Raw genomic sequence first — 24358 nt, 5'->3', positions numbered from 1 at the left:
TAGAATAAAAGGAAGCATTTGTGGCTTCATTAGGAGGTTGAATATGAGAAGAAATTGGTGTGTGAGTTGCAGCTTTGTTCTTGGCATTTGAGGACGTCTATCCTCTTTTGTAACATTCTAGACGTCATTCCCTTGGGGTTTGGCCTTTGGAATTCTTTGTTATTGGCTTCATTATCAGGCAGTTTAGTTGCATTTCCGGCTACAGGCAGATTTGGTATTTTGCTCATATCTTCTTCACTACTTGTCCGATGCTTATGCCGCTTTGAGGGAATGGTATTATGAAGGTAGTGGACTGATTGAAGGACAAAGTATTGTAGCAGCAAGTTCGAAAGCATGGGCTGGAGTATTATGTCAATACTGCTGAAGTAATTAGTGAGTTGATAAATCTGCCATGTATTTGGTTTTATGAATTCTGAAAATAACATTTTATTAGCAATAGTTCATTTCCACTTTGCATATCATTGTAGTTTCTTTCTTGTTTATGTTATATGATACCAATTCCATAAAAACGTTTGATTTCCGGAGTTATAAGGGGTTTTAAGAAGTTGAATGCAAACTGTTTGACATAATTCCTTTCAGCAATTTGGTTTAGTTTTTTTGGGACATCCAAGGGTGACCATTACAACTTCACAAGATAAACTGTATGTTAGTTAATGCTTATCAAGTTGAAGATCTTTCCTTTAAAATTAGTTGCTACAGTTACAAATATTTCAGTTTGGAATTCCTTGCAAGAATGTTTGTTATATATATATATATATTCAGTTGAAACCTAGAAGTAGTTGAATGATTACATTTGATATTTACTTTCAGCTGATTAAATAATTTAATTTCAATTTGTGTTCTTGGAAAATTTCAGCATTGTAATTAGATTTATTTCAGTTTATATAGCCGTTGGAAATCTTACTCGTGAATAACGGTTGGAAATCAGTTAGTTTAAGACTGAAATTAGTTAGTAAAAAATCCATATGTTACACACACCCCTTTTATTTGACACTTTTATCGTCACGCCTTTATTAATAGATGCCCTAGATGAAATTTATTATTTTCAATAATGGTTTTGTAAATTTTCCCTAAGCAAAAAGACCTAATCTAACAATGGTTTAATTACCAAAAATGGTTTTGATTATAGTGGTTTTAATTACCTTAAATAGTTTTGATTACAGTGGTTTTGTTGCCCTAAATAGTTTTGCTTACAATAATACAATGGTATAACTTTTGTGCCCTAGGCGGTATATGTGGACTAACCATGGTTTTGCAAACTTTTCCCTAGGTGGATTTTGGTTTCGAAAAGTATGATATCTCTAACTCAAAACTCTTACTTTGTTTAAGTGATTATAACTTAAATATGATTGAAAACCTCTTGTTATCATATGAATTAAAATTGATGAATAATAGTAAGATGCTCATTGATATAACGATGAAGTTGCACATAAAATCGTGTTTACATTTAGCTTGATATCAAGGTTCAACCACCTATTCGGATTGGACGCAGGAAGAACGTAATACACAAACCGGAAGGGGGAAGAGGCATCACTGGGAAAGGGGATGTGGGATGATCAAGTTCTGAATCCTGGAAGTGGTAAGACCTGACAAATTGAACCGAGTGACCAAGGGGATTTAACTCTTGAGGGTACCTCCTCTACACTTGCTAATCAACAAATGACTTATTAATTTGAATTTGAATTCAATTTTCACCCTCGCATGTTGACTTGAACTTGAGTATGGCCTTAGTGTTAATTAAACATTATAATATTAAAACTATATATATATATCACATCATTTTCATAGTCACCTTAGGATATATTCTACCTTGGATACATTTCCCTTAATTTGAACACTTAATCATTTATATTATATGACTTAACACTAAGGATGGACTTAATTCTTCCGATGGCTATTTCATCCTCTTATGTAGCTCACCGATCATGGAATACCTTTTAAAATACATTCAAATTTAAGAGATGGTAAATATGTTCATATCGCCAACTTTGGAATTGGTAGGAAAGACCAAAGATAATCTTTGAATACTTGCACGATAGGAAACATCAAAGAGATGAACCACATAACCCATTAGGCGGCGAGGATGTTAGGGGTTCTGTCGATGCGAGTTTTGTATCACTTACATAACATATTAGGATTTGAATATTCAATATGGGATATCAAACATGCAACTCCTCTCTTGAAACGTTATTACTCATGAAGACATAAGCAATAGCTCCAATGTTCCTTACACCGTTTGATACTCGCTCAGTTTTATCGATGTGATTTGTTGGTAATCACGTAGGCGGCCTTACGCTATTCATTCGAGGATGACTTGGACTTTGGTGGAATGATGGAGATGACGACTCAGTTTGTGAAATGTGCGGAGGCAGATAATGTTGATGGTGGTGGTGATGGAGGATGTGTTTGCCAGTGATGATGTTGATGGGAAAGCAATGGTTGTGGAAGGTGAATGGATGTGTTCTAATACTTAACTTACTCCTCTAACTTGCTTCTCTAAGCTTCGACTACCCAACTACTTACTATTCTACTCCTACTCCTATGAATGGAAGGTTAGCAAATGGACGGGGATCGAACCTAATGAGAGATGACCAACGGCCTCACTTCCACAGGTGCAATGATTCGAAGGAATAATAAACTAGTTTACCACACAAAGCTTCCCAACCAGCCGCTAGGATGCTAGTGGCCTAGTATTGATCCCTATCAAACATTTACCAATACTACCATACCACTATCTATCTACTTTAACTTCACTTAAACAACTTCAAATGCAATTTGCTTCAACAACTTGAAAGAAAATCTAACTAAGTGGAAGTAGAAAACATGCAATAACACCCAATGTTCTTAATCAACATGTAAATCGCAACAATGAAAAATAGAGCAATTTTGGTATTATCTACGCAACAATTTCTTCGACCCTTTTACAGATGAGAGCAAATGGCCTTTTATAGGGGCCAGAAATACAACAGACGGTGGAGATCAAAACAAGATCAACGATCCAGATTGGATTCTCAAAACCCTAATTAGGGTTGCCACCCCATCGGCCAATGAGAAGCTGCCACCTCATCAATGGACCAATGAAAAAAAAGCAAAAAGTGGCAGCCAATGAGAAGGCACCAAAATGGTGGCCAATTAGAAATAGACACTTGTCCTATTCTAGAAGAAAGGGGAAATTTGCCACTTGGGCTTACATCAAATGATCTTCTAATATAACTCTTCCCTTTTCTTTCATCTTCTTAGCTAAGGCAATGAACTTAGCTAGCCTTTCGTTAACTTCTTCCATAGGAGGACAAGGTGTGTGCTTCGCCCTGAGTTCCACTGACTTCGCCATGCCACTTGTTACTTGTAGTATCCTTTCGTGATCCTTCTCATATTCTTTCTCAAATCCAATAAAAGCATTGAGAGAGAAAAGGGTGCCCAAATGCTTCTTCTTGATAACAACCTTCCCCAACTCATCCAACCTCGATCCAAAATCTGTTTCATTGACATCCTCTTTTCTGATGTCTTCAAAATAAAGGGTTGCTTCGTTGTAGCTCATCATGGTCGTAATGGAAGTGTCGATGCCTAGGCCGTGATGTGCAACTGCCTTTTGTATATCCTTTTATGGTACCACCATTGGTATTGGTTATTTGTCTCATTTTCGAGAAGAAGGGAGTTTTAGGCATCATATCCTCTTTGTTTTTCTTAGTGTTTGCCCGCTTGGGATTCTTACTTGCACTACCATCCTCCATGCTCGTCGCCCTAGTACGAGATGGTAGAGTGGTGGACCAGAAGGCAAGAAGAACCAAGAGGAGCAATCCTTAGACTAGAACGAAAGATGGATGTCAGCTTAAGGACCCCTTGCAACTCTAGATGATGAAAATTACCTCTACCTATAGCCAAGGGGGATTGCCTTCCTTTAGTCTGTCCTTCATCCGTATCATGTCCACTGTACCAATATTGGTGTCGGTTATTCTCTTCATTTTCGAGAAGGAATTTTTGGGCATCATATCCTCTTTGTCTTTCTTAGTGTTTGCCCGCTTGGGATTCTTACTTGCACTACCATCCTCCATGCTCGTCGCCCTATTACAGGATGGTAGAGTGGTGGACCAGAAGGCAAGAAGAACCAAGCGAAGCAATCCTTAGACTAGAACGAAAGATGGATGTCAGCTTAAGCACCCCTTGCAACTCTAGATGATGAAAATTCACCTTAACCAATAATCTTACAGCGACTTTTCGAAACCTAGGATATGACTTCAAGAATTTCAAATCCCTTTGCAAATAAAAAATTTATCATGCAATTCACCTCCAAATAAAATTACCCAACCTAGGGCAAAAATTGCAGCCTCTTGAAAAAAATCAGAATTTTAGCTTCCACAAATTTTGGCTCCCACAAATTTCGCCCTCCACAAATTTGGGCTCCCACAAATTTCGCCTTCCACAAAATTCGCCAAGCAAGAAGAGTGCAGATCTGCTCTTGCAAAATCACCAACACCTTGAGAAGGAGAAGTGAGAAGTAAGGAAGAAATGGGAGAGAAGCCTCCTCTTATACCCAACTTTCTTCTTGAACCCTGGGAGAAAGAAAAACAAATAATTAATGCAAAATTATGGCCCACAATTAAATACTTAACCAAAATTAATTTTGCCATGATGAAAATTAACTTTCTAAATTGCCAATTAGTTCTAAATTGCAAAAAGAAATTAAATAATGCCTTGAGGGTGTTAAAATTTTCTATTTAATGGGGGTTTAGTAATTAATACGTCATTAAATTTGGATTTTGGCTAACCAAAAGCCATTTTTTCAATATTAAATTACCAATTTCATTAAAGGCAAAAAGTTTTCAAGGCAACTTTAATCTATTAAAACCATTTTTTTTGCAATTTCTCTCCAAATCGATTTAGCTAAGCAATTTTAGCTTTTTAACACAAATAAAATTATTTCTCTAGAGCCTAAAATCGATTTTGCAATTTTATTTCACCATCACAAAAATTAATCCTTTTCACCAAAAATAATCAAGATTTTCCAAAAGACCAGATTTAACAAAATTTTCATTTTTTTTGAAAATTGTCCAATTTTATACAATTATATCCAAATTTTCAAAAGAAAATGTCTAAGTACAAAATTTACAATTTTATCCTGCCAAGTTGGAATTAATTTTGAAATTTGTTCGGCCTAAGAATGAAATTGGTGGCTCTGGAAAATCAAGTTGAAACCGGGTGAAAATAAATCTAACTCTCTCCCCTCTGGCCCTAAAGGTGTCCAAGGCTCAAAATTCTCAAAATTGTTGGACAATCCAAAAATTTGACAAGGCGATCAAAAAAAAGGGGGGTCCCCAAAATTTTGGGGCGATGGTGTGAAAACCTCACAACAGGTTCCACGATGTTTGTAAGGGCAAAGGAGAAAACCTTTTTATAACGTGAAAGGAAGAGAGACCATTCATAACCACCACCTCACGTTAGAAGCCAAAGACAATTACACAGTCAGCTTGTAAGGACCAAGGGCACAGCTGCAACTTCTCTCTTACCCAAGGGACTAAGTATTACTCCAGGCAAGTAACAATTAAGTCAACAGCTCCATGACAAATACTTGACTCTGTAAATTTTACTTCGAGTTATTAGTATTGGTTTAACATAATAGTACCATTCAAACTTGCATTCATTATTGAAGAAATCTGTACTTCTTTCTTAGTAAAAGGTTTAGAGATCTTGCTGCTAATGGCAGATAGGAAGTTCTGCACTTATTCTCGATGTCTGTAATCTTGAAATATAGGCAACAATGTTAACTATTCTGTAGAATGTAATTCACACACTGAAGACCCTTGCGTAACCTAAAATATGTCAAGAAAGATCTTTCCACCACCTCATTAAGAAAAATAAAGTCTCTTCTATTCTTTAAAACAAGACGATGAACGTTGAAGAGCCGAAGGAATAGAACAATATGTAGAATACGCCAGTAAGGTTTGAAAGCTTGTGGTTAGAAAGAACTAACTTATGTATGTAACAGCAGGATCATCTTTTCAACCACCCCAAACATGGTCACCCTAAGCACTGTTAGCACTTACTTAAAAGAAGCCCTGTAGAGCCACATCATTAGAAGACCTAAAAGAGGCGAACCTGGAATGAAGTACTGGTCCTTTGAGAGAAGACTTCCTCTGATAAGGAACACCACACAAAAAATTTGAATAAAATATAATGCACTAGTTGAGATAGTAGAAAGGCTGAATTAAACTTGTTTTCCCATTAGACTCGGTAGAAGTCAGGAGGAAGTGTATTAATCCATCTTATACAGTCATAGTCACACACCTCATCATACAACAAGCTAGCCAATATGAGATAAGAGCATAACTTTAATAGGCCAAAAAGAAACCAAAATATCTCGTTAACTCCACCGATACCAAGAAGAAGAGTAAACTGTACCCAAACTCGAGATTTAACGGGAAGGTGAGGAATTAACTCTTGATACTGAAAATCCTTGGCCAAGGTAAGACTATTGGATGTCAGACTAGAGCTGCTAGACACATCCTTAACAAAAGTCATACTGGAGTAGCCATGTGCTACAAAATGCAACTGATCACAATTGAGGCACCTGTACACCAGATTCACAAGAACTTATCTAGATCATTCACCATCCCTCACAGAGGGTCGAATCTGCTTGGATCTCGAGCAGCCTAGGAGGGACCAATATCAATCCATACTTGGGTGGTTAAATGCCCTAGTGATGCCTTTTCCCCAAATTGTGAATTAAGCTAAAGACTTGGTGCAATGCTCATGCCACATCTACTCTATCAGCTCAACCTCCGTACACCTTATGTAAGTACTCTGTTTTCAGTTAGTTGCATGTTATTTCAGATTATTATTAGGAAAGAAGGATGTAATTCGAATAAATGTACTTTGTTAATTAAAATGGCAATGCAATCCTTTCCTTTTCATAGAAGTAAATTTGAGATATTAGTCTACAAGAAATATTTAATTCTTGTTAAAGATAGATTTGGCATTGTAAGTATTATGCCATGTATTCTTTCTTTAAAAAAGTTTGTTACTTATCTTGTTGCTTGTTCCAATGCCAAACGCAAACAAGTCAGTTGAACTTAAACAAATAGTAAACTTTTGTTATTAATTTTAGCATGTTACATCCATTACAAGGTAGAGTTGAGCATAGGAAGAGTAACGGTCTGCCCAGAGAAACTGGAACCATGTAAGCGTTATGGAACATCATGGTTCGACGTGGTATGTCAGCCACTTGACATGACTACTGTCACACCCAAAGCCAGGTAGGATGGAAAATTGAGTTGAGGATGCCACCGAAGGAACACACAAGCCATTGCGGGGAAGTCTGTCCACACTAAAAACACTAACTCCACACCAACAGAACATCCTTTCAAAAAGGACTCGCTTAGCCTATCGGGATGCAAAAACAAAAAACAGGCAAAGTATGGGTAACATTTGTTAAGCAACCGAGAGGGACATGAGACATTGACAAGATTCAATAATTGCATGTGCAAATAGCCTCAATAAGAGACAACAACATAACAAGAACACTGCATAAGAAATAAAAATGCATATCAAAGGCAGGGACAAGAAATTTCCAATCAGCCATCATACCAACTATAATTTGAATAAGAATTGGATCATTGCATACACAAGATAGTCAAGAGGCAAAGACGGTGATATCTACTTGTAGATTGGCCTTCAGATCAAGCTGTCAATTAAATAAAGTCTTCCACTTAGCTGATTCTTACAGAGTCAAGTTACAAGTGAAAATCGATATCTCTTATCATCAATTCTGACATTGCATTTGTACTTCAATCGATCCCTATCGCAGATCATTATAATAACTATCATATTTGAAATACATTTGAACCATTGTCTAATTCACAAAATAAAGGATATAAATACTATACACATTTGTCAATATATTAAATGCATATATCTGTAGAAAATAAAAGAATTAGATAGAAAGAAGTTTCTTGCAAGAAGTCTTGCATTTAGCCGATCCTTACAGAATCAACTTACAAGAAAAAATCGATCTCTTATCATTAATTCTGACATTGCATTTGTACTTCAATCAATCCGTATTGAAGATTATTATAGCAACCGTCATATTTGAAATACATTTCATCCATTGTCTAATTCATAAAATAATAGATATTGAGATTGTACACATTTGTAAATCATATTAAATGCATATATTTGTAGACAATAAAAGAAATAGATAGAAAAAAGTCTCTTGCAAGTTAAGAAATCAGACCAAATCCTAAACAATTACATAAGGGGATATTAAAAGGGCCCACTTGCCAACATAGCAAAAGGCAAACAGCTCATGAACTTGGGTCTGTTTCCCTTATGCTTTGCAATATATAGTTTATTTACTTCATTGTGGGAATTAAAGAATTAGACAGAAAAAGGTCTCTTGCAAGTTAAGAAATTAGACCAAATCCTGAACAATTACATAAAGGGACATTACAAAGGCCCACTTGCCAACATAGCAAAAGGAAAACAACTCATGAACTTCGTTTATTTCCTTTATGCTTTGCAATATTTTATTTATTTACTTCATTGAGGGTTCATTAATTTCTTTGGATTCTTGTGACTTCCATTCTCACAAGTTAGCGTTCTTCAATTTTTATTTATCCAATGTACTTTTAAGTGTGTTTAAATTGTATCTGTGCCTTGTTAGTTTGTTTCCCTGAATTTAACAATGAAAATGGTCAAACGTCAACATGTATATGAAAGCCATCACTTAGGATACTTACATTTATTAAATAATATGTCTGTCTATTATCTTTTCTTCATGAAACAGATGATATAATAAAAGTGAAAATAGAAATTTCACCTAAGCTTCTAAAATAACAAAGAAAATATCACAAATGCTAACATAGATCTCTGTTTTGATATAAAAATGACTTACATCTCGCCGAGCAAGATCTAGTCGATTCCATATGACCAATAGAACTAAATCTGTTAGCTCTCCATTATCAGCAGCTTCCACTATCATCTGAATGCCAATAAATAAACTAAATACTTTAGAGATTATGAACAAAATTAACTAAAATGGAAAATCTCTACAAACCACTATAAATAAGTATAAAACAAAATTGAGTAGTGGTCCATATTGTAGAACAAAAACGTATGGCAAAATAACTCTCTCTCTCTGACTCAAATTCTACCATGCATATTTGGGTACTGGAATTGGCACCTCACAAATTGTTGCATTTTATGTCTAATTAACAATCAGTATCATTGATGATCGTCAATATTCATCAAAGTAATCCAATTTGAAAATTTACAAGTTTATGGTGTAAATTGTCTACCAAGCATATTCACAGATCATTCAGGGATAAGGAATGGAAAAATAAAATGGTTCAACTTTCAAGTTTTCAAAAGTTGAGGGCTCTAGGGTGAGATCTACTACAGTAATCAGCAAAGGTTAGAAAGAAAATGCAATGCCAAGTTGAAGGAGAAATTTGAGTGGTCAAGACGGGGAAAGTGTGAAGAGGCAACAAGACACTAAAATATGTGAAATAGGCTCTTTTATTTCTTTAATAACTATGTTTTCTCCTTCTTAACAAATGCTGAAAATGCATGAAATAGGCTCTTTTATTGCTTTAACTCAGCTTTCTCCTTATTTAAATCACTAAGAAACCATGCATAGCACTAAATAGAGAGTCGCCAAAAATGCCAGCTACACCTAACATGTGAAATGGATGCATAAGAATATTGTTTTCAGCCTGGAATACAATCATGAAATGGATGCATAAGAATATTGTGTTCATTTTGGATGATGGCATATCATTTAAGTGGCTTAGTTAGTTACCTGGTGCACATTTCAACTATCTCACCTACTCAGTCGCCCTTTATAAGTGACACTACTATAATGAAAGGGTATTATTGTTTAATGTCATGCTTTGTGACCTTTATAACCAACTTTGGAAGCCATGAAATAACTAAAAATTGAGGTCTTTTCTGAGAGTTGCAGATTTCAGTCACAACTGCCAATTGAATTGCCATATTAAGGTGGCAAGACTACTAGAAAAAAGCAACTTGAACTTAAATAAAGCTGGTCAGCCTTTTGAGGAATTATTACAACCAATTGTGTTGCCCCTTTTGAATGACATTGTCATCTTAAAAGGTGGCATGCTCCTATGTTTTTACTTTGTCCTGCATTTTGACCACCCTCGCGACACTAGTTGCAATTTCTCAGTGGCAACGTCACTTTATTGATGCAAAATTTTGACTTGGTCTTATTTCTTCCTTCTGTTGTCACACTTCCCAGGCAGTGCAGCCCCCTTGGTCATGTATTTTTCTTGCCATACCACATCAATAGTGTGAAGTGACTTGAGCCTTTAGAACTTTAATGCTAGTCTAACTTGTTAGCCACCATGGGCACTTATAAAAGTTATCACCAGCCAAAAGATGTGCCTTTTCTTGATACTCAAGCTCATCCTTGTCTCATCACATTTGTTTTAGTCACAACCATTAAGGATGCAACCCTTCCTTGATTCAATGCTAACCATTTAAATTGTGTCATATTGAAAATGTGTCATAATGAATGGGACTTGATGATTTCTTCAATGATGTGGTTTGCTAGGATCCTTGTCATCTTGGATTTTGCGATCAAGCCTACTCTTACTTTCCTCTTGCCTTGACTTTTGCCGATACATCCCTTGAATGAAGTTCTTGAAGAATCCTGTGTGATACTTGCTAATCTTTTATTCAGGCTGAAATCTTTTGACATTCTGTTTATTGTACTTAATGCTAGCAATTCAAGAGCATAATCATTTTTGTTAAAGATCCTAGATTATGGATCTGTTGTAACTTGTAATAGCACTTATTTATTTCTGTGTGTTTCAAGTTACTCTTACAATGAAATATATATGTGTATATATATATATATATATATATATGATATGAAGAGTTGTGACTCCTGTAGAGACATATCTCTTCTTAACTCATATTAATTATCACAATTAATATTTTCTCAATGTATTATTATAATTATAATAATTTATACATGAAATATGTATATGTATAATATATTTCATATATAATATACATACATACATATATATATATATATATATATATATAGATGTTTACCGTATAGGGTAAAAGGATACTTATCGCATGTAGTACAGTAAGCTATAACAAGAATGGATACTTTATTCATATATGCAATATGCACTTCAATGCTTACAATATGATTATGCTCATTACAATGATTCCAGTGATTATGGTGATGTTCCAAAGTCCCTTCCGAACGGTGTACATATATTTTCCCGAAGGGGTGACTCAACCATCATGCCCTTTCGGATACAATTCTACCTATTGGCTACAATATAGAATTTACCAATAACATCATCCCCCCAAAAAGTATAATCGTCTCTGGACGACAATTACAAAATTACCGAGACAGATTAACAAAATGGAATACATTAACTATGACTAACTATAATTGGATAGATCTTTTTCCTTCACATCACATTCACATTTCTCCCGTGTCTGCACCAAACTGGTCTCCAAAAACACGTTGCATCTGTAGCCTCTGCTAACACAATACTATCACCTTAGCCAATCTGACCTTGATAGCCACCCGTGCCGCATTCTCTGCTTACTCCTGCGTACGCTAAGCCAAGTGTCACTCTACTGCCTCCAACTGGATGATCAGCTCCTCCGGAACTCTCTATGCATCCACCAACACAACCTCATGTCCAACACCTACTTCAAGTGCCTCAAAGTGTATCACCCCTCTCAAAAGGCTTGCTTCAGTGCTCTCTCCACCTTTGGCACAGACACTCTATGCCTGCAGCAACTCCAAGTCTCATCGACTAGTCACACTTCCCACGACTGATAACTGAACTAACATGGGTCTAGCCAGCAGGGTCAAGGGGCAGCGCCCCCATAGGGTCTTGGGGCAAAGCCCCAAACACAGACCAAATTAGCACCCTCAAACCCACACAAAAGTCCACGGAACACACATTTTTGTGATTTTCTTCCAATTCCATACTCTTCAACCAACCACTTATGTTTTCTTCACTACCTGCTTATGTCTTTCCCTTCAACACCATATGTTATTCATTATGAACTATTTTGATTTGTCGTCGTTTTTTTAGAACCTCCTATCACCCTTCTTCTGTGTCCGAACAGTGGTCGTCTCTTGTATTTGAACTGTTATAAGATATTTTGTTGCGTCATACAATGTATTGCCTCCACAATGTATTCTGTACGGTCACCTCTACCTTGTTTAACAATGGTTGTACGGCAATGTTTTCCTTTTATAGCTATCCGTACAGTGCTCTTCCCATGTCGTACGGTAATTGTGTTACCCACTTGTGTCATACGGCCATACGGTCTATGGAGGTTCTCATTCCCTTAACGTTTGTACGGTCTCCTTCAATATGTGGTCATACGGTCAAGTTTCTTTTCCTCCAGCATCCACACGATCTCCTTCAATATGTGGCCATACAGTGTTTTGATGGATCATGTAACCTTCTCCTGGGCCGTATGGTTTCTATCTCATTTCTTGTTTATGGTTTTTATATAGACCGTATGGTATGTATTTGTTCGACAATTGCTATGGGCTCTCTTTCTATCCATATGGTCGTACGGTGACTACTTTAGTATTAGTACCTCTTTTGCAAGTCGTACAATGGTTTTTGTAGTACTCTTTTAATAATTTATCCCTTGATAGGTCATACAGCTCTATTTTATGGTGGCCATGTTCCCTTTACCATACGATCGTACAACTAAGTCTGTCTTTCGCATGTACCTGTACGGCTAGAACTTTTTTTCCACTTATCCGTACAGTGTGGTCACTTTCTTGATACTCCTGTGACTGTATAGTGGTTTTAATCCATACACCTTTTGTCAAGCCGTACGATATGGTCATCTCCTTCTAGAAGTGCTTTTTCAATATATGACCTTCAGTTACTATTTTATCATCACTTTTCTTCCAAATTTCTATTCTTTATTATTTATATTTACATATATACATTAATAATTATTACTTTTATACTCTCTCAATTGTTCGTCCACGAAGGTGCATTATTTCTTTCATGATAGACTTTCAACTTCGACCCATTCACTACATCAACTACTTCCTTCCCATCGAGCATCCATAATTTTATTGCTCTGTTATCTCCCACTTCACGGATTTTATATGGCCCAACCCACTTTATTTTAAATTTGCCTAGTCTAATCTTGTTGCGCCCATTATACTTCAACACTAATTATCTCGATTGAAATCTGTTCAACTTCAAGTCCCTATCATGTCATGCCTTATGCCTGTTCTGTGTAACCTTCATGGCCCATTGTGCCTGCAATCGCCATTCATCAAGTTTATTTAAATTATACAATCTCTCCCTCAGAATTTCCATATCTCTAAGCTTGTTTTTTATCGCAATCCTCGAACTTGGTACCATGAATTCTGTCGACTGCCACTCCTTGCCATCAATGACTATATTCTTGATTTTAGAACCTTCACTCCATACTGCTGAAGTTATTATTAAGCCCTTCCTCTTCGTTTCCTGTGCAAACCATACGATGTGTTTTTCTTGTTGCTGCCACCTTTCTACTAAATCCGTGGTGTGGTGTAACATTTTCTTTCTGCGTGGTCCGTCACCATGTACCGTACAGTGGAATCTTTCCATTCGCTAGGTTCGTACTGTATGTTCTTCCCTTCAACTTCAGTCGTAACTGTCTTTCCTTCTTCTGGTTCTCTGTATTCCTTCAGACATTCATTTTCCTCACCTTTCTCACCTTTGTCAACCCTTAACATATTACAGCTCGGAAAGAGCTCATAATCCTCCATCTACCACTAGAATAGGCCGTTCACTGAGTCTAGGTCGTCATCATTCGACCCTCCTAATCTCAATACTCCTTCGTCCGGTTCCATTCTCTTCTTTCCTTCATCGTCACCTTCACTTTCGAAATTTGATGACACCACCTCCTCACCTACCATTTGTGTGTGCAGATCAATTATAAATCTTCAACCTCCGCGTTCCATGGATAGGGTATTTTGTTTTCAATCATGATTCACTTTTGCTTGTACCAACCAACCTAGTCCAAGGATAGTGTCATACCCTTTTTTTCAATGGAATGACTAGAAAATCTAATAAAAATGGTTGCATTATAATAGTTACCGGCTGTGCCATCAAGGCTCCCAACGATTTGATTAAGAGCTAATCCGCAGTGAGTAACTGGAATGTAGGTGGCCACAACATAGGTTGTCCCAACTTTTTCTATATATCTTCTGGTAACACATTCACGCCTGACCCATCATCCACAATTGTGTTTGTAAGTACACTTCCCAGAATACCCATGTCGACTACTGCCGGAGGCCTTCCCATCGTGAGTGCCAATCGCATTGGGTCTACTATAATCATTCCACTACCGTCCTTTCCTATTTCCTCCATTGCTTTCAGAAGCGATGTCATATTCGGAATCGTCGTCTATAACTAGGGCATTGTAAGGTCATTTAATTTTATAGGAACTTCTATTTGCATTACCTGGCTTCTCATGTTTTGTTCAGCTAGGTTCCTCTTTCGAGGTATCGGCAGTGTCTTTTGCTTGCAACTTCCTTGTTTCCATTCGTTTTTCCAACTCTGTTCATGCTTGCGGCAACCTCTTCTTTTCTCCCTCTACATCAAGGTACTTTTCCTTCTTAGCTTTCTCACATGTAATGGCTAGTGCTTCCTCATCACATGTTTCGACGCTTAACAAATTTACCCCCTGCTTCGAGCGTTCCGAATCTTCATGGTCTCCTAGACCACACCATCTGCATAACAGCTACAACGTTCCTTCGTGGTACAATCTCTGACGAAGTGCCCTCAGAAGTTGTATGCACGGCACTATATCATCGACCATCCACTCACGTTGTAATATATCCGACTCCGACCTCCATTGTTATTATTGTTATTATTATTACCACCCCTTCTGCGCCAATTATTGTTGTGATATCCTCCTAAGGTTGCATTTGTTGTTCGTGTTTGTTCCAGCGGACACTTCCTATATCAGTAATACTTATTGGTGTCATTTTGACTTCATATTAAACGGGCATTCCTTTATGGAATGTCCCACAACCTGGGAGATATCACAGAATTGTTTTTTTGGGCATGAGCCCTTTGTGTGTCCTTCCTTTTTACAGTGCGTACACCACAATTCTCCCTTCACCAAGTCAGGATTCTTTTTCAAATTTTCAAATTCTTTCATCATCCATAGCATATCCTTCTGCAATGCTCGAACTTTCTTGCTTGATTCTTCATGATTGTTGCTACTTTCGTACAATGAATCGCCTGAATCTAACAATTTGTGCTTCTTGTTCTTGATTGTTTTTTGTTCACTCTCCAGATCCATCACTAAATTATACGCATTTGCATATGATGTTGGAGGTACAATCTTCATTTTCTTCTTGAAAGTCGGTCGTAGCCCCTCAACAAACCATCATTTCTTCAATCCGTCAGCCAATTGGCTCTTCATCTTCTCCACCAACTCTTTCAGCCGCCTTGCATAGGCACGCATCATTTCATTCTTCCCTTGCTTTGTGTTGTATATTTCTACTACGATTTCATTATCGTCTCTTAGCAATCGGAACTTTGCTATGAACTCTTTCCTAGCATCTACCCATGTAGTCAATTTTTGAGGATCCACGTCTGCAAACCAATCAATTGCCGCACCTCATAGGGTCGCTGGAAATTGTCGGACCCAATCATCCTCGTCTGTTACACCATTAGCTGTCCATATTGTTTCACATGTCTTGCAGTGCCTGATCGAATCTATTGTCCCGTCACCATTAAACTTTGGCAATTTCTCCTTTGGTCCTGCCATTGCTACTTTCTTTTGATTCTGTGGTACTTGTTGTGTACCCGCACTGTTCTGAGCACTCGTGTTGTTCTGAGCACTCGCGTTGTTCTGCACAACCGCACTGCTTCGGACAACTGCCTTGCTTCCAACAACCGCATTACCTTGTGAAAGAAAATCTTTAAGCGAAGTTGTTCGATTCTCTACCTGTATCCGTTCATCAGGTGTATCGGGAACAAAGAGTTCACTCCACGCTCGTGCTCCTTTAGCTCTTTGAGCCATGTGAGTTGCTTCTCTTCCGTTAGGATGCTCTACCCTCAACATATACAAGTTAAGGAACTCCTCCCTTGTTTCTTCCACCAAATTCAATCGCTGTTGAGTCTCTTCTAGCAATTCCTCATCACTCTTTGGCCTGCTAGGTGAATGCACTCCCTCCGTCTATGCCCCTTCACCCCCTCGATGTCCATCGGCAATCTGCTGAAGCTTCTATCTGCGCTCTGCCTATTGTGCTAAAATTAAAACTTCTTGTGTTGTACATATTTCATCCTTATCTTTTATCTTATTCCGATCCTTGTTAAGCAGGTTCGGCATTAATCTTCATAACATTTCCTTCGTTCCAGGTTCGACTGGCAATGGCACCAAATGTTTACCGTGCATGGTAAAAGGATACTTATTGCATGTAGTACAATAAGATATAACACAGAATAGATACTTTATTCATATACGCAATATGCACTCCAATGCTTACAATATAATCATGCTCATTACAATGATTCCAATGATTATGGTGATGTTCCAAAGTCCCTTCTAGACAGTGTACATATACTTTTCCGAAGGGGTGACTCAACCGTCACGCCCTTTTGGATACAATTCTACCTGTCAGCTACAATATAGAGTTTACCGAAAACAATAAATAAGTAGGAGATAATTTTCCACAGTAAGTCAAATTGTGATATTGCTATCAGAATTTAACTGTGTGATTTTGAGTCAAACTCATTGACCCATGTTTCATGAGTAGTGATTCAACATGAATCCATCTCTCATGAGAATAAATGGAACACTTAGCACTCATTGGATCTAGGTGATGGGATGGGTGACCTCACGTAGTTAAGCGAGCTCAGGCTGGAGTAGTACTGGGATGGGTGACCTCCCGAGAAGTCTCGGTGCTTCACCCCTGTGAGCATCACTTAGATCCAATGAGTGCTAAGTGTTCCATTTATTCTCATGAGAGATGGATTCATGTTGAATCACTACTCATGAAACATAGGTCAATGAGTTTGACTCAAAATCACACAATTAAATCCTGATAGCAATATCACAATTTGACTTACTGTGGAAAATTATCTCCTACTTATCAATTGATGAGCTTGAGGGGCTTTCTAATGAATGGTTCATAAGGCACAACACTTGGTGAAGGTTTTGCAAATGAGGTTGCAAGCTTTGGGTTTAACCATGGAGGAAACTCCGTAGTTAAGTGCGCTCAGGCTGGAGTAGTACTGGGATGGGTGACCTCCCGGGAAGTCTCGATGCTTCACCCCTGTGAGCATCACCTAGATCCAATGAGTGCTAAGTGTTCCATTTATTCTCATGAGAGATGGATTCATGTTGAATCACTACTCATGAAACATGGGTCAATGAGTTTGACTCAAAATCACATAGTTAAATCCTAATAGCAATATCACAACAATAAATAGATAATATATATACTTAATATTTTATTATCAATAATAATAATGTTTTATAATTAATAATTATAGAGAAAGATATAATCAAATGTTTAAGGCCAATAGGTCATTCAAACATTTGATTTCATTCAAACATTTGATTTCATCGATTGGAATCATCCGACTGAAGCTACAATCATTAACACTCCCTCTTAACTAGGGAGGATGATCTCTATCCAAATAAACAACACAGTTTATTATTGTTACCTCATGGTAACATTAGGAGTATGGTATACGCAAGAATATCAACATATGAATTTCACCATACTCGTATATTTTCTTGGTATGTGAAATGGCATCACGTCTCATGATGTCTACCAAAGAAAAATATATGCACATGGTGTGTCCACATACTAAGACTCATAGCATACACCATGTCATTTATCAATAACCTATATAAATGAGATATGCACTATCAAATCGTATGGCATGTCCACAAATATCTTTGATCAGGAGATATTCACTATAATGTATGGCATATCCATGGATATCTTTCTACAAGATGTCAACCATAATGTATGGCATATCCACAGATATCTTTCTACAAGATGTCAACCATAATGTATGGCATATCCATGGATATCTTACTACAATATAGCCACCATATAGATCATTAGATGGTATGGCATATCCATAGATATCTTATTACAAGATATTCACCATTATCTAATGATATTCAACGTAATGACTTGTGAATATCAAGTTTCATGGTATTCACCAAGTACTCAAAATGTCCATAAGGTATGTATACACGTTTAACTTATATGATACTTACCATAGCAAAATTATAATTCATGGCTTGTCCACGGATATTGAATCCACCATGATATATCTATACAATGCATATCATAGATAACTATTAGATGATATCTACCTTTCAATTGTTATTGATTTACAAGATATAATCTATCATGATCTGCTAGACATCAATCATATGATATCCATCATGATAGAAGGTTTTTGAGCTATTGTAAGATCGTCACCTTACTATAGTAACCACAAACAAAGATCAGTGAAAGATCGTCACCTTCCATGATGTTTTCCCAAAGTTATGTAGTAACTCACATAACACAAACCATGAACATTTCTAGAGGGTGGAACAGAGATTTTCACCTTAAGCTTCTCTCTCACGAAGAAGGATGCATTATAGTATATCTCAAGTAATCATTAATGTTGAGTCTCCCTCTCAATAAGGGCTTTGGTTAAACTCCAAACTTGTCTTCAATACTATATAACCTTCACTTTGGCACAAGGATGGAACTTCATCTCATGAATCATATTTCTTTGACTGCTATAGTTTCTTAATCACTAAAAAATCCATCTTGACATGGTCTACTCTCTCTTGATTCGTAGTAACATGAGCGGATGTACTAAACTTGTTGATTTATCTCCAAGCTTGGCAACACTAGACATTAAGGATAATGTGGTTCCCTCCTAAAGCTTCAAGTACATGCATCAACCTCCTGACTTCTTTGTCTAGGGTTTCCTCTAATGAAATGTTAGGCTCCCTCTTGTTATAGAAGGCTACTCATAATCCCAACCATAGAAGATTTCTTTCTCCAATAGCCTCACTTTATCTAGCATGATCAACATATGACTAATGAATCCTAGATCCAAAACCATTTTGGAGCTATTGTCATAAGATAGAATCCTACACAATATTTTGCTAGCATCCCTAATGTATTATTCTTCTTTTCCTGCAAGAACATAACCGAAGACACGGGAAAAGATCAAGGCAAATAGCTCTTATAGAAATACAAATAAGAGAGAGACTACAGTGAATAGATAAATGTAATACTTAAGGATAATAAATACTTATTTGCACATCAACATCCTTGATACAATTTGCTCCAATTAAGGTCCATATGCAACAAATCAGAAAATGTCTCCCTATGGGCATTTGTCAATCAATGGGAATGGAACATTTGTCATTATTTCCCCCCACAATGTGAAATTCCCACTTACTCCATTTTATAGAGTTTTCAGTCACTATCAAGTCCAACGAGAGGTAATCAATCAACTTTCACTCATCTTTACAGCTGCGTTAATTGTAGTAGTAGTTCTTGTGCAATCATCACTTTCGCCACTGTCACCACATTTGCCATCAACCTGATGCCCCTAGCTATCTGCATGAGCAATCTAATGTCCCTACGATACAATCAAATAGTTTGCTTATTTGCCCATCATTGAGTTTTCTAATTTGTTTAATCTTGGCATATTGTTTCTTCCAAGTTTGCAATCCTAATTGATCCACATTAGCAGACCATTCTTGATTGCAACAACCTTCAATTTGAAGCAAATGCGAAATTATTATATGTACTCATAATTCCACAATATTCTGGATTAACATCCTATCATAATGCCTATCTACTATATATGGTGCAAGGGAAAGATAGTTCAAGGATTATGCCTCCTAGATAAAATTCTCAAACTTATGCTCTAGATGCCAAGTAAATATATATATATATATATATATATATATATTTGTCCATACTCCCCTCAATAGGAGCCAATGTTATGTTGTTGTTTGCCTGAGAAATCCACAACATCAAACCCAATATCCCCTAAGAAAGAGAAACAATTCTTTCTCACTTCTTCCTTTGCCGAGAGTGGAGGAATCTATTAAACAATTCCAATCATTGGCCACTGTTATGCTCATTAATATCGAATCTGATGGTATTTCATAAGTGACAACATCTGCTTTGAAGTATGTTGTGAGCAAATCAATACCATGTCAACTTCATCCATGATCAACATTTGGTCAAACAAGTCTTGTGTATTATTGAACAACTTCTATATTTAATGCCTTGATCAAATGGTGCTTCTTGTAAGTGTTCCTCATAACGCAGGTTACATATAGAGTGGACTGCCTCTAACTGATGAACATTTAATAAAGGATTTTTGAAGCCATTTCCACTTTACTATGTGAACACAAATGAAAATTCTCTTGGACATGGAAGGAAGACTTGAAAAACTATTTCAATATTTTAGATGGGACTGAAACTCAACAAGTTTCCAAACAGCTCACGTGCAATGTTCATGATGTGAACTGGATGGAGATGATTTCACAAGGTGGCAGCTCTAATGAATTGTGTGCACTGCTTCTAGACTCTTCTAAAAAAAACTTTTCTTTTGGAAAACTAGCATCACTTTTAGTTTGATATTTCATTGATTATTTCACATTCCAATTCTAATATTTCTATTTAATCGACTTAAATGATAATACAAATGATTAGATAACATGTTCCACAGTGTTGACTTTGATAACACACAATTTTCCCAACTTTCTGTTGGTGATGATTCTCTGTTTGGGGATACTATCATAGCCCATCCACAATTTGCACATGTTTCTAGTGCCAATGGTTGGTCAAGGCAATATTCCATCCGCAGAACGCTAATGCCAACAAACCAAGGAATGTTTGTTGCCACAATTTCTACCAAAACAACAGTGCACCAGCAAGGTTATACACTCTGCCTCACCAAATCATTTATCGGAAATATCTACAAATGATAGTAGAGATATGGTAGTGTCTCCAAACCATTTTGCTAGTAATATGAATAATACTTTTGCTCATCCCATTTATACTTTATAAAGTTATCAGAGATTGGGAAATTGTCTTAGAACGAGATGTTTGAGTATGCTTTAGAATCAAATCATCTTCAAATAAGTTTGAGGTCATACCTGACACACTTAAGATATCGAGGTCATACCTGACACTGGAACCAACTACTAGGGAGGCTTTAGATCCTACTTATGTGGCCTCTATGTCACATGGCAAGGAATGTTCTTTAACTTCAGCTCGGTGCAATCAAACCAGCAACCAACTATTCTTCATTCAATGCCTTTCATTTGTTTGCTCAATGTGGACATCAAGCTTCTATTTGGATTTCCTTTTTAATAAATGTGTGGATAATGCTAAGAAGAGGTTATTGAAACCAAAAGTTTCCTATAGTCGCACCAGATAAAGCAGCAAAAATTAGAATGTCTGATAGTGCATGTTCTATACAACCATGGAGACTCATATGGTACCTCCCATCACGCAATGCTCCTCACTGTAATGCCTCCTCACATACATGAAGGAGCGCAACTCCCAAGCCAAACAAGGCACTAGGCTCGACTTTAATTCTAATACAAATTGGTGACTCAAATTGAATTCGTACAACATTGTTAACACGAGCCCAACTCTTTTACCCAGTTACAGGGGTTGAAAGAATAAAATCTCTCAACAGCAGATCTGAATGCACAAGCCCACAGTGAAATTATAAGGGATGCGACAATAGATATCAGAACTCAACAACTTTGCAATCTCATTTGCATCGGCTCCAACAGTGAGATGCAGGACTCAAAATTGAAGTCAAAAATTGTTGGACCCATTCACTGCAGATACACGATCCTACTTTTCTCTAATCCATAGCCTGGATCCACAAATGTGGCTACCCAAAAACCATTATAGTATCCTTATTACCACCGACCTGTGAAGGCGTCCGTACTGCCAAGCAACCAACCAACTATCCCAGTAAACATCCTAGTTCGATACCATGTTAAAGATCCTAGATTATGAATCTACTGTAACTTGTAATGGTACTTCTTTATTTCTGTGTATTTCAAGTTACTCTTACAATGAAATATATATATATATATATATATGATATGAAGAGGCATGTCTCCTATAGAGACATGTCTCTTTTTAACTCATATTAATTATCACAATTAATATTTGCTCAATGTATTATTATAATGATAATAAATTATATATGATTTGAATGTATATATGTATAATCTATTTGATATATAATATACATATTTATATACAGAGATATAGATAATATATGTATATTATATATGAGATATAATATATATATACATACTTTAGTAATTTATTATCAATTTTATTATCAATAATAATAATGCTTCATAATTAATAACAATAGCGAAAGAAAGATATCAAATGTTTAAGGCCAATAGGCCATTCAAACATTTGATTTCATTGATTGGAATCATCCAATTGAAGCTACAACCATTAACAATTTTTTAATATTTTATCCATTATTTTTCTCCCCTGTCAAGCAATCTGCAACATTGTTGATCTTGACAAAAGATTACCAACATTTTTGACAACTTCACAATTAGCCCAAAACGATACTTAACTGGGTTGATAACACAATCAGAATGAAGAAAATACTGACTATAACTGATCCACTGAAATTTTGGAATACTAATTTTGGTGTTATTAAGTTATGCACTAAGAGAACTTTCAAAATAATGGAGGAAATACCAACACGTAAATGTTTAGTAAATATTCAAATATGTGGACTCTTAAGTCTGCATGATTCAAACTCCTTTGCTTGTCACCAAGAACCACTTCAACTGTTGTCTACCTAATAAGAAACGGTCTACCCAAAGAAGCATACCTCTTCAACATTTTCACCTGCCTTTATGAAATTTGCAACCAAATGTTTGGCGCTCCTGATTTCTCTGTCTGTGTAATCAGTAAAACGAGAAGCTATTTCTCGAAACTCTTTCACTTTTCTCTCCTCCTCAGCTTCCTCTTTTTTTCTCCTCCTCTGTAATTCCTTTGTTTTTTCACGCTGCTTTGCCTGCCACTCCTGTGCAAAGCACTCCACATTGTCAAAACAATATGATAACCTTTATTAACTCTTTAGAAACAACTGATCAAACACAGAGTATCTAACAAGCCAGATATACTTTCAAAGCTCAAGGAAATATAAGGTTACCAAAATGCTGCTTTTGTAAATTGAAATTAAAAAATATCCATATATTTTCTGTGAAACCTCATCTACATGCAACGTTTTAAAATCTTTCTTTCAGTTCAATTACAACTGAGACATCCTGAATGAAAGATAAGCTAAAAAGAATGTAGAAATGGTGATGAACAATCAACTCATAAAGAAGACAAACTAATGGCATAGATAGCAGCAAGTTAAAAAGTCGGAAAATGCAACATAAAAACAACTGAAGCTAGGGTGCCTTGGAGATCAAATAGCAACAAAGACAGAAAGGACGGCCAGGAGAAGAAATAGAGAACTAAAATCTTAAAGAAAGCTTTGCACATAGTTGGCATCATCACAGATTACTCTGCATTTTTCAAAACTCACCAAGTATTTTGGGCGGGCAAGTTTTCAGCTGCCAGCAAAAAATTGTAGATCAATCACAGGGTTTTTGGCGAGTTTCAAATAAAAACTTGCGAGTTTTTAACAAAAACTCATCCGCGTGTGCAAGCCAAGGATATAGGCAAAAAAAAATTAATTTTTTACTTCACCTGTTTTCATATGTGCGTTTAGAGGCTTAAGGAGTGGAGAGAAGAAGGGTTCCAAGGCATTCTTTGGTGATTGCAAGCTATTTGAAGGCGGATTTGAGTGGATTCGAAGAGGATTCCAACCAGTTTTAGAAGTCAAATCTCTTTCTCAAGTAGGTTTGCTGAGATTGATTTTATAGTTTTAAAATATCTTCTATTGTTTTCTTGTTTCATGTAAATGATTTCAAATTATTTGAAAGCATTTCAACTCTATGTTGAATCATTTGAGAGCATTTCAATCTATGTTTGACAAAAAAATTTGAAGAATATGTACGTTTTTTAAATCATTTTTCTATAAATTTTAATGTAATTTAAATTTATATGTATAGGGTGTAAAGTTTACTTACAGATTTCCTTTTCATTGTTGAATTATGTATATTTCCTGCAGGTACAGTCAATGCCAATGAAGTATACAAGTGTTGCACAATATATATAAAACTCAATGCAAATGATGATAAAATATTTATTCAAGATTGGCATCTGTATTGCCTTCAATCTGCACACATTAATCAATTTCTATGTTGCAATATTGGGCGGCATATA

The 24358-nt window shown here is 36.4% G+C and overlaps 1 protein-coding gene across 2 annotated transcripts in view; it reads right to left on the bottom strand.

Moving 5' to 3' along the window:
* The window catches only part of PAC (pale cress protein (PAC)), a 212460-nt gene that overhangs the window by 170193 nt on the left and 17909 nt on the right, over nt 1-24358 (bottom strand). For both annotated transcript variants that reach the window (XM_089829354.1, XM_089829358.1), the window contains 2 exons: nt 22911-23105; nt 8888-8974 (listed from right to left, as the gene is read on the bottom strand). In XM_089829354.1, the coding sequence (XP_089685480.1) occupies nt 8888-8974; nt 22911-23105 (282 nt within the window). The remainder of the gene's footprint in view (nt 1-8887; nt 8975-22910; nt 23106-24358) is intronic.

The sequence above is a fragment of the Cupressus sempervirens genome, chromosome 1 (genome assembly GCF_028749045.1).
Source record: "Cupressus sempervirens isolate cs-2001-9-10 chromosome 1, ASM2874904v1, whole genome shotgun sequence".
NCBI classification, from domain to species: domain Eukaryota; kingdom Viridiplantae; phylum Streptophyta; class Pinopsida; order Cupressales; family Cupressaceae; genus Cupressus; species Cupressus sempervirens.
Note: the sequence above shows the minus strand (reverse complement) of the source record. Positions and strands in the feature narration are given on the sequence as shown.